The following is an 11,911-nucleotide window of genomic DNA, read 5'->3' as shown; positions in this document are numbered from 1 at the left end:
TCTCTGGGGTGCTACCTAAGTGCCAAACCTTTATGAAGTTCTCCAGGTGATCTCAACGTGCAGCAAAGCTGAGAATCTTTGTCTTGGGACAGAGTCTCATGAAGTGCTCCTCAGCATCGCCCGGAGGCATGTGCACGTTACAGAGGACCGGGCCCCATCCTGAGCGTTGGATTCTGCGGCTCTGGGGTGGGCCTCATTAACCTGCATTTTAACAAGGTTCCCGATGCTGCTGTCCGATACTTTGAGAACGAATCTTGAAGAGCCTGGCTCTTCTTTTATTTTTATTGGAGTTCAGCTGCGAGTGGGCGGAGAGGGAGGGATGAAATCGGGTAGGAGAGAACAGATACCATCAGCCTCCCCTCCTTCCTGGCCCAACCGCACTCAGAGCTGAAGGTGAACCGGCATACAGCTTTATTCTTAGCCTTTTTTTTTTCTTCACAGATTGAGAAAATAAAGGTTCTTCAGAGGTCATGTGTACGGTCCAGAGCTGATCAGACCAGGTGTAACCATCCTGGTTTACTAGTTGCGGGCTCCTTGCCCACACAGGCCACCCTCTCCCCGCCTTGGCGCCGCACCTCCAGGGAACCCGGCTCAATCTGTGAACCTCTCCTCCCCGCCTCCACCCCTGTGCGTCCTTACGTCCTTACGTAGCCACGCAGGCAGCGTGCACCCGAGGACGTTCAAAGCACGGGGAGCACGACGTTCAAAGCACACAGCGTACTGCGCAGGCGCGAGCGGCGAGGCGTTGCAGCCGCCGCCGTCATGGCCTGTGTCAACTCCGTGGTAAGGAGGCCCCGCCCGGCCTCTGGGCCTACACTCTCGGTGCAGAGGGTGCCAGGTCCTGGGTTTATGGCAGTCTAACACTGCACACCCTTTTCCCTCCTGGCCTTCAGACTTGAAGAAACCCTCACCCTTAGGGGCTCCCGCTGTTCTCCGTGTGGGAGGATGGAATGAGGGCAGGCAGCCCTGCCGGAAGTTGGGCCTGGCTCCCACCGGAAGAGCATGTGTCCCTTCCCTCCTCCTCACCCAAACGGAGGGTGTCTAGAATGAGATCGTAGAAGGTGGTGAGATATGGAACTGACCTTAACCCCCCCAGTTTCCTGTGTTTAGACATTTCCCGAGTTCAGTTGCACTCCGGTTGTAATTCTGAAGTTCGGTTATAGTTGATTCTAAGCTATATTATTTACGCAGAATCACAGGTAATATATTTCATGTTTCCCACCATGAATTTTCGAAGTTCTTCCCCTCCCTCTTTCCCCTAACTTTTAGCTTCTTACTGCTTAACTGTACAATCAGCTCTCCTTTAGGGGTTCCTAAGCCCCAGGATGAGAACTGACAGGTGAAGTGGCGCTTGTGGGACCCTCTGTCAATCTTAAAAACCCGAATTAAAGGGGGAAAAAAGAAAGCAAGGACTTTCATTTTCAGTGCTTCTCCACAGACTTCACAGCTGGTGAAAGGCAATGTGCTTGTCCAGATCTGTTGGGTTCCATGTATACATGCGCAGCACGAAAGAGTCAATTTTTAGAGAAATATTATTTTATTGTGTATCTATTTTCTGATGTTAATGAGTTTTAAGATATGTAAAATACTTATGCCTTAATATAAGCTTACCATGTATGCCATTTTATCTGATGTACTCCAAGGAGAGAAAGAGTGCGTGCCTGCGCGTGTGTTTCAAATAGAGAAGAAATTAAGGTAGATTTCCTGGACTATACATAGTTTTAGTAAAGGTATCAGATAGGGAAAGAATATAAAATCTAACTGTAGTCCTAGAAGAGAAAGAAAGAATGTTTATTGCCCGCTTTGCTTTTGAAAACCTGTGTTCTAATGGGTTATTTTTGATGGCTGCTGTTACATTCTGAGGGCAGATTTTAAAGATGTTTTTAGCCCTAGGAGTTTTTTCCTTCAGCTTTAAATGCGATCACACTAGCTGGGACTAACATTGAAGCATCAATTTAGAATGCCTTTATCAGGGTAAACTGTTTAAGGAGAAGCAACTAATCTAGGGCACTTAATCTTAATGGATATGCTTGTGAATAACATTATTTAAATGAAACTGATTGGCCTATTCATAGGTTTAGCCTGGATCTTTAGAAGCATTCGTTTAAAACCTGGCTACTCTTGGCACGAGTGGGAGTATTTCCTGGATAGTATGAAAAAGCAAGTCTATAATGCCACAATTTTCATTTTGGCTTGATTATGCAATTTGAAACTCAACTAAATTCCTATTTTGCCATTTCTTATTAGTGGGACTTTCACTAGGTCAGCCTTGTTATTACACTTAGTATTGCCATTTTACATTGGGGTGAGAGTACAGCACAATTTACATAGATTTGTAGGACCAAGTTTGTTTCACAGGGCTATTTTTCTATTAATAATGACCAGTGTTTAATCTGGGTAGAAATGTTTTTAATATTGTTATGGCATATATTTTTTTTTTTTTAGGAAGTATTTTAGGGGTTGCTTAGTCTCTGCAATATGCAGATTGTGGAAGGGTAAGGTTCTTTCATTTCTTGGTTTCTGTTAGGCAATCCATTTTGGTGCAGTTATATTTTTACTTGACAATGGTTCAGATTTTTTTTGGTCTATGTGTATTTTGGAAGTGGGTCAGGCTTTGGTTACTCTATTGTAAGTGTTCCAATCTTATGGCTTATTAGGAGTTTACTTGCATTTATGGAAATAAAACAGTGAATTCTAAAAAAAGCTCCTTTGGCCTCTTTGAGAAAAAGGTAAATTAAAGACAGGTTCATTTCCACCTGCCTTAAATTAGTTTCCCTTTTAAAAACGAGTAGGGAGATTAAATACTGACACAAAAGCCAGGTAACATAACAGTAACTATACATCCTGATGAGATTACCTATATACTAGAGGCTTGGTACACAAAATTCATGCACTGAGGGGGGCGGGGCGGGGAGGTAGTCCCTCAGCCTGGCTTGCACCCTCTCACAGTCCGGGAGCCCTCGGGGATGTCCGACATCCTTAGCACTGCCATGGAGGCAGGAGAGGCTCCCCCAACTGCCGCTGCGCTCCCCAGCTATGAGCCTGGCTTCTGGGTGAGTGTGCGCACTGACCACAAGGGGGCAGCTCCTGTGTTAAGCATCTGCCCCCTGGTGGTCATTGCACATTATAGTGACTGGTCGTTCTGCCTTTCAGTCTATTTGCATAATAGCCTTTTATTATATAGGACTAGAGGCCTGGTACATGAATTCGTGCATGGGTGGGGTCCCTCGGCCTGGCAGGCGATCAGGGCTGATTGGGGCCATCTCGCCCAGTCCCCATATGGGCCGACTATGGGAGGATGGCTGGTCAGCCCTCATTGAGGCTGGCCGGCCAGGGGGAGGGACTGAGGGAGATTGGCCAGTCTCAGAAGGTTGGCTGTGGGAGTGCACTGATGACTGGGGGGCAGTTCCTGCGTTGAGCCTCTGCCCCTTGGTAGTCAGTGCATGTCATAGCTACTGGCCAGACATCTGGTCATCCGGTTGTAATGGTCGCTTAGGCTTTTATATTCTATATAATGAAGAGCTAATATGAAAATGGTTGTCACGCCCTCATGCTGTCACGCTATAATGGCTCAGACAGTCAACACTGGGGAGAGAGGATTGGGGACCAGCCAGGCACAAATGAGCTCACAAGAGAGGAATGGGGACCAGTCAGGCTGTGGCCCAGGAGAGGGACAAGCTGCCTGCCCCGTAGTTCCGGGTGCCAGCGGCTGGGGCGGCACCTGTGGCCTGGGAGAGGGACAAGCCGCACACCCCATAGTCCTGGGCGCCAGTGGCTGTGCCTGCGCCTTTGGCCTGGCCCAGGAGAGGAACAAGCTGCATGCCCTGCAGTCCCAGGTACCAGTGCCTGTGCCCTGGTAGAGGGACAAGCTTCCCGCCCTGCAGTCCCAGGCGCCAGTGGCTACGTCTGTACCTGCAGCCTGGTAGAGGGATAAGCCGCCTTCCCCGCAGTCCCGGGTGCCAGTGCCTGTACCCTGGGAGAGAGACAAGCTGCCTACACTGTGGTCTTGGGCACCAGCAGCTGTGGCTGGTCCCCTGTGGCTGCAGCCAGCCCTAGCGAAGCTGGCCCAGGTTCTGGGTGCCTGCGGCTGGCCAGGGGAGGGAATCCTGTGTCCTGGGTGCGGGGTGAGACAGAGGCGGTTAGGGTCAATCGGGTCAGCAGAGGAACAGTTAGGGGTGATCAGGCAGGCAGACAGAGGGGTTAGGGGCGATCAGGCAGGCAGGCAGATGAGCAGTTAGAAGCCAGTAGTCCCGTATTGCAAGAGGCAGTCAGACATTCCCTGAGGGGTCCCGGATTAGAGAGGGTGCAGGCTGGGCTGAGGGATCCCCACCCCCGTGCACAAATTTTGTGCATTGGGCCTCTACTATATTATCTAATAAAAGGGAAACATGCAAATTGACCATACCTCCGCTACACTCACAAGCCACGCCCATAAGCCAATCAGAGTGACTATATGCAAATTAACCCAACCAAGATGGCGCTGGCAGCCATGGAGCTGGAGCAAGCAGGAGGCTTGGCTGCCGCGGCGATGGAGGAAGCCAAGCTTCCTGCCTGCCCTGGCCGGCTGTGGCCTCCGCTCAAGGCAACAACGTTTCAATTATAGAAGATAAATAAATCCCAGATACCTGCTTCCAGCCAGCCTCCACTGGGAGCTTGTGTGGCTGGGGGCCGTGGCCAGCCTGCAAACAGCCATCAGCCCCTCACCCAGGCTGGCCAGGCACCCCAGTAGGGACCCCCACCCTGAAGGGGCTGTGGCCAGCCTGCAAATGGCCATCAACCCCTCACCCAGGCTGGTCAGTGCGCTCCCACAGCGGGAACTCTGCTCAGCCACAAGCCAGGCTGATGGCTGCCAGCACAGCGGTGGTGGTGGGAGCCTCTCCCGCCTCCTCAGCAGCACTAAGGATGTCCAGCTTAGGCCTGCTCCCCGCTGGGAAGTGGACATCCCCCGAGGGCTCCCGGGCTGCCAGAGGGATGTCTGACTGCCAGCTTAGGCCCAATCCCCCCAGGGAGGGGGCCTAAGCCAGCAGGTGGACATCCCCTGAGGGGGTCCCAGACTGTGAGAGGGCACAGGCCAGGCTGAGGGACCCCCCCGGGGTGCACAAATTTTTGTGCACTGGGCCTCTAGTATAGACATAAAAGCCTAAGTATCCTGACAATGGGCTGGTAGCTATGATGTGCACCGACCACCATGGGGCAGATTCTCAATGCAGGAGCTGCCCCCAGTGGTCGTGTGCTCCCACGTCGCTCAGCTGACAGATGGGTGCCAGATACTGGGCTCACGGCTGGCGAGTGCAGCTGCAGTGGCACGAGCCTCTCCTGTGGACACTCCTGCTGTGCTCCTGAGCGGAGGTGGTGGCAGGCACAGTGGGCTGGGATGAGCAGAAGCAGCATGGCGCCCAGCCTGGGCTTGGGCTACTCCCTGGCTGCCTGCTGCTTTGCGCACTACTTTGTGCTGTGTGGGATCGATGCGGACAGTGGGCTGGAACCCCATGAGCTGGTGGGTAATGCCAGGCTGCAGCGGCGCTGAGGTCCACTGATCTCTGCGAGGGACCCCAACAGTGCATGAATCCGTGCACTGGGCCTCTAGTTATCTCATATTTTATTGTAGTCTTCTAACTCAGCCTTGTAGATATAGGCAGAGGCTATAGGTCTGAATGTAACACAGTTTATGGCAAGCACAAATGCATGCATACTGGAGGTAGGATGCACTTAGTTAAAATTCACGTGGTAGTTTGTTTTTAGGAAGTGTACACTGCATGTCTTTTTGGAATACATTCAAACTTGAGAATTTAAGACTTGTAACAATTGCTTTTGTGTAGCCTAAACTCTACAGATCTGTAATTGAAGATGTGATTGAAGGAGTACGGGATCTATTTGCTGAAGAAGGTGTAGAGGAACATGTCTTAAAAGACTTAAAGCAGGTTTGTCAATACAAGTTTCTCTGTCTTGTTTTTCAGCTTATAGAACTGATAATTATAGTTTTAACCCCTTAATTATAGTTTAATACTTACCCATTCATTGTGCCATCAGCTGACATTTTAATTTTAAAAAGTAAAATAATAAATAAGTATTATAATGTTTTATTTTATTTGTTTAAAAGCAAAATTTTTTATCTGCAGCTCTGGGAAACAAAGATTTTGCAGTCTAAAGCAACAGAAGACTTCTTCAGAAATAGCGTCCATTCACCTCTGTTCACCCTTCAGTTGCCACACAGCTTGCACCCAACATTGCAATCATCAACAGGTTGGATACAGTTAGTAAATTAGTACCATTTGGATCTTTAGACCAAATTCTCATTCGGGGTGGTTTTGAATTAGGGTAATGTTCTTAAGGTGAGAGGGCTCGGACCTCAGAATCATTACCATTAAGTGAACACAGTTACCCCAAATAACTATTGACAAATAATCAGATTATTCAACTAATTTTTTAAAATATTAAAAGTCCACAAAGGTGACAAAATCTTATTTCAGAGGAACAAGTTATATAATTTGTGGCTATCAGGAGTATGCTTTTGTTGTTTCAGAGAATTTGGTGAGTTCTAGTCAAGGAGTAATCCAGACACCTTTGCTGAAGAAGCAGAGGGATTGATGGGTGCTTGCATACCGCACTTGTGCATTCTTTCTCTTGGTTTCTGTATATATTATACATCTGTTAATGTATTGAAAGCAAAATAGAGAATTAACAAGAATGTGGAGGTTATTCAGGCTACCTCACTCTTTTAGATATATATAGTGATGGCTAGAAATTTACCATATGCATTTAATCTTTATTCTTGGACTTATTGAATCTAGACCTCTGCTTTTAAGAGAAATATTTGTCCATATTATGTATATCATTTTAAACTGGAAAAGACTAGCTAATGAGAGATAAAACTATACTGTTATATCTTTCTAGCCCAGTGGTTCTCAACCTTGGCTGCACATTAGAATCACCTGGGAATCTTTTTAAAATCCTGATTTCTGGGCCTCATCTTCCAGAAATTCTGTTTCTTTGTTATGGGGTGGGGCCACAACATTAGTAACAAAGGACCAGAATTTCGGGAGGATGAGGCCCAGAAATCAGGATTTTAAAAAGATTCCCAGGTGATTCTAATGTGCAGCCAAGGTTGAGAACCACTGTTCTAGCCTTTATTCCTTCTTTTCTTCTCTGATTCTTACAATATTTTACGTTACCCTAATGTGTGTGTGTGTTTCTAGCCATCTTTGTATATATCCAAAACGATGATGTAGCCTGAATAATCTCCATATTTTTGTTAATGCTCCATTTTCTGTGTGTGTGTCTCTGTGTAGACATATATGTGTGTAAACATGTACACATGCACACACATGTATACATGTACTAGTAGATGTTTATACAAACACACAGATGCAGCTACACACACAAATAGGTTTTATTGAGTTTAGCTGAAATTCAGTAGATTAACATTTGTAAGAGATGATTTTGGATTAGATTTTCAGTAATAACTAGATTGTTCATTGCATACTGGGGAACATTCACATGAAAATCACATGGGCCAAGGTGAAGAGAAAAATAGTAAGGAGGCTAGTACCTCATTTACAAAATGAGAGAATTTAAGTGTGGCAGCAATTATAACTTATTAAAAAAATGAAGTTAACAATAGATAGTGAATTACCAAACAAATTTTATCTAATGCTATATTTATAAAGTATAACTCTTCTCTATAAGAATTAGCCATGGCAGTTTTAATTACTAAGTTGACACATCGAAACATTTTCCATCAGTGTTGGATTTTTGGTTATGTTTTTGTTTTTAAACAAAATTTATTTTGTTAGGACATCCCTTTATTTTTCTATTTAAAAAACATCTTTTTGAATTTTTTCTTTATTAAAGACCTTTAGAGATTTTTACTTAGGAGTGGCTTGGAGGATGGCAGATGTGAGAGGAATAAAATACTTGACTGTCTTTTATCAAAAGCATAGTTAACACTTCTCAGGTTCTTTGTCGTTCAATATTGCAATACTTGATTTTGCCACAAGATGGTAATATTCACAGTAATTTAAACCACAAAGTAATCTTGAAACTAATATATCTAGTTGGTTTTCACTCACCATTTTTATTATTCTCTGTCTTAGAAGTTAGAATAATAGAAACAATTATATTTAAATAAGACAGTTTTTCTCATTTCTTCTACATCATTTATAATCAAGTAGTTTAAGAGGGAGTATATATATATATCCTTTAAAAATGCATTTGGGTCTTTTTTCTCTTCTTCATTTTTAGGTATCCTAAAAATAAGATTCTTAAAGCAAATAGCCTCATAAAACTGGTGTACTTCTTAATTATATCTTTCCATTGTATATTTTTAAAGGCTTGATTAAAATAACAAACTAATTTCTACAACCTTTTTATCTCTTGATAACAAGTTCAGATTAATTCTACAATACAATAAATCTTTGCCTTTGTCTGTTTCACCCTTTTAAAATTGTTTTCCCTATTATAGTTTCTCACTGTATTATCCATTTATTTAAGAAATTCTTGCATCTTCAGTTGTCAACTTTTTTGGGGCATCTCAGGATTCCTTTATACTGTTAAAAATTGAGGACCTCAAAGAGCTTTTTTTAAAAAAAATCCTTACTCAAGGATATGTTTATTGATAAGAGAGAGAGAAACATTGATGTGAGAGACAAACGAGAGAGAGAGAGAGAGAGAGAGAGAGAGAGAGAGAGAGAGAGAGAGAGAGAGAGAAACATGATCCTACCAGGGATCAAACCTACAACCTTGGTATGTGCCCTGAACAGGAATTGAACATGCAACCTTTTTGGTGTATGGGATGCTGCTCCAACGAACTGAGTCACCCAGCCAGGGCTCAAAGAGCTTTCTTTTATATGGGTTTTAAGTATCTACTTACCATACTAGAAATTAAAGCTGATAAATTTAAAAATTATTGGTTTATTAATTTAAAAATCACATGTTAACATAAAAACATATTTGTTAAAATGACTTAAAATATATTTGATAAAACTATTTTTTTTCAGAACAAAAATATCGAGTGAGAAGAGTGGCATTGTATTAATTTCCTGCAAATTTGTTAATGTCTGGATTAATAAAAGACAACTGGATTCTCTTATCTATTTTTAGTTCAATCTGTTGTGCTATGTGGTTTTAGCTACAGTATATGAAGAAAATCTAGCCTCCCACAGATAGATGATTGGAAAGAAAGGAGTATTTTAATAGTATTTTCAGATAATTTAATATTACACTAAAACTCAACAAGTGGTAGTTTCTGAGAGGTAGTGCAAGGTGGAATCTGAAACCATCAAGTGGACTTTTTGTAATGTTAAAGTGCGCTGGTGGATCTTGCACTTTGAATGACTCTTTAATCCATGTGTAATTTTGTAACGTATTTGGTTATTTGGAAAATATTGGGTCACTGAGTTGTGCAGTTGACACATCATTTGTTAAATAAGATTTTAAAAAATCATGTTCATTAATATCACCACATATCTTATTAAAAAGTATTAGAAAGCTATCAAGCCAACTGTGGTGGATATAAAGTTTCAAAATTTCATTTTTTACTTGAAAATGTGAATTTTATCATTACCAAACAGATATTATCAGTTTGCTTTCCTTGAAGTAGTGGGTGTACTTAGTTCATTTTCAAAAATATGTCTGCCAAATACCTAAATCTGAATAACCATAGGTTCTGTCAGTTCTTTTAATTTTTTTATCCTCACCCAAGGATTTATTTTTATTGATTTTTAGAGAAAAATGAGATTCTGTTAGTAACTTCAGAATAACAGGTGTAAACTAGGACTGTTCTGGGCAAATTGGGACATGTAGTCACCTAATCTATTTCTAGGGCAATTTATGTCAGCTTCTGCTATTTGGTCTTTATATCACATGATCTTTTTCGTGAAACCATCAGTCATTGTGGGAGTAGGTAAAGGAAGAACAGGAGCAGAGAGAGGTTTGTGGTGGCTTTCATTTTAAGTATTAAAACTCCTAAAGTTCAAGTATAAACTCTCTATGTAGTAGTTCTTGAACTTAGATCTTGTGAAAATTTTAGCAATGCTGTTGATTCTGGAGATAATTTGAGTTAGAATATTCAGTTTGGTTAACATATGGAGACATCCACATATTAATGAGTAGTCACAAAGAGGAAATTGACTAGTCTTTGCACTTCTTGATCACGTGACTTCATTATTAAGATTTGGAATGATTCAAAGCAGGACTAGGAATTGTAAAATTATTAACTATCTTAATGTAGCAAAGACATTTTGGTGTACAAGGAAAAATGCACTTATAAATGTGAATATTGTTATGCCATATTGTCTTTTTTTAAAAAAAAATATTTCTTTATTGATTTCAGAAAGGAAGGAAGAGGGAGAGAGAGATAGAAACATCAGTGATGAGAGAGAATCATTGATCGGCTGCCTCCTGCACTCCCCCCACTGGGGATCGAGCCCGCAACCCAGGCGTGTGCCCTTGGCCAGAATCGAACCAGGGACCCTTCAGTCCGCAGGCCAACGCTCTATCCACTGAGCCAAAACAGCTAGGGCGCCATATTGTCTTTTTATAAAATTTCTTAAATTATGTTTGTGGATTGAATTCTTTCTAAAAGCACATTCTTTTGTGAAATTTAATATTTTAAAATATATACAAGACGACCAAAATTCTGACACTTTGTTTAACTAAAAACATGTATTCAGTTAAAACTTAATTGGTTATCAAAACCATCTTGAATATTTTGAAAAGTGTGTTGCAGGAACATAAATTTATATATAACATATATACATACACCAGTATATAATTTATGAACATATATAAATGGTGCATGTAACTTGTGAATTTAGTATCAAGCTTAAGTAGGAGCTGCATGAAACTTTAAAATTCTGTTTGTTTATACTTTTATTCTGATGGCTATAAAGAAACTCTTAAAACTCTTACAGCTCTGTTTGATTTATATAACTATAGAGAATTACCCTTTAGGATTTATTGCAAGGTCTTTAAAAGAGGAACATTGTTGCTATTTTTCCTTAAGAAATTAATTTAATTGCTTCAGACACTGTGTTAACAGATTTTTGTTTCCTCTCAGGCTATGGCTTAGGCTGTACCAGCTTAAGCTTTGCTCACTTCAGCTAATTAAGACTAATACCATTGTTTTCCTGCCACCACAATTCTTCCTAATTTAGCCTTTTTAAAAGAATGCCTGTTAATAAGTGAAGTCATAGATGAACAGAGGATAAAAATAATTTTGTGCTTCATTAACCATCAATCTATGTAGCCTCATGTCTGTTGTCTTAATGTGGGAAGAATGGTTTAAAAAACATTTGCTCTTCTGAGTTTTTTGTTGTATATGATGGAACCATTCTAGTATCAGAAATAGATCTTGGGACAATTTCCTTAATGTAGTATGTGAAAAAGGCCATATACATTTAATACCTTTGTGCTGCCTGAACATTCTGGTTTTTATTAAAGAAAAGGCCAAGTGATAATCTAACAGTCACATTCATCTAGGTAAAATGAACCTTGAGTTAAGGTTTAAGATTATATTGATCAACTGAGATCCTTCTACTGGAATTACTATTTGTTTTTTAGACTGATTTTTAAAATGATTACATTTACAGCCATTTGGCCAACCTTTTAGATACATTATAAATAATAAAGGGAAAGTTAGCATAGAAAATTGGTATATAATAAAGAAAAGATATGCGATATCAGCTTTAATACAGGTTGAGCTGGTATTTCCCCAAGAATTTGTTCTTATATATTTTTTAAGCAGGCATACCTGTTTTATGCAAAGATTTCAGGAGACATGGTCTTATTCATTTATTTCTACACCTGTGTAGCTGTGCTTGTCTTACTTGGCTAAAGTACTGTAAATATTTTTTATAAAATGAATGAATTGAAAGCTCTTTTGAACCTATAGAATTTAGGATAATTTGTATTG

General features: G+C 41.5%; 1 protein-coding gene across 2 annotated transcripts in view; it reads left to right on the top strand.

Moving 5' to 3' along the window:
- Nucleotides 1-762: 762 nt before the first annotated feature.
- Nucleotides 763-11,911, top strand: part of GTF2A1L (general transcription factor IIA subunit 1 like) — a 32,105-nt gene continuing 20,956 nt past the window's right edge. The window contains exons 1-3 of one of the 2 annotated variants that reach the window (XM_036334630.1): nucleotides 763-783; nucleotides 5,820-5,921; nucleotides 6,120-6,243. In XM_036334630.1, coding sequence (XP_036190523.1) covers nucleotides 763-783; nucleotides 5,820-5,921; nucleotides 6,120-6,243 — 247 coding nt within the window. The remainder of the gene's footprint in view (nucleotides 784-5,819; nucleotides 5,922-6,119; nucleotides 6,244-11,911) is intronic. The other variant, XM_036334631.1, reaches the window with a different exon arrangement.

This window comes from Myotis myotis, unplaced genomic scaffold, assembly GCF_014108235.1.
Source record: "Myotis myotis isolate mMyoMyo1 unplaced genomic scaffold, mMyoMyo1.p scaffold_m19_p_14, whole genome shotgun sequence".
NCBI lineage: Eukaryota > Metazoa > Chordata > Mammalia > Chiroptera > Vespertilionidae > Myotis > Myotis myotis.
This window is presented reverse-complemented; position numbering and strand designations above follow the sequence as displayed.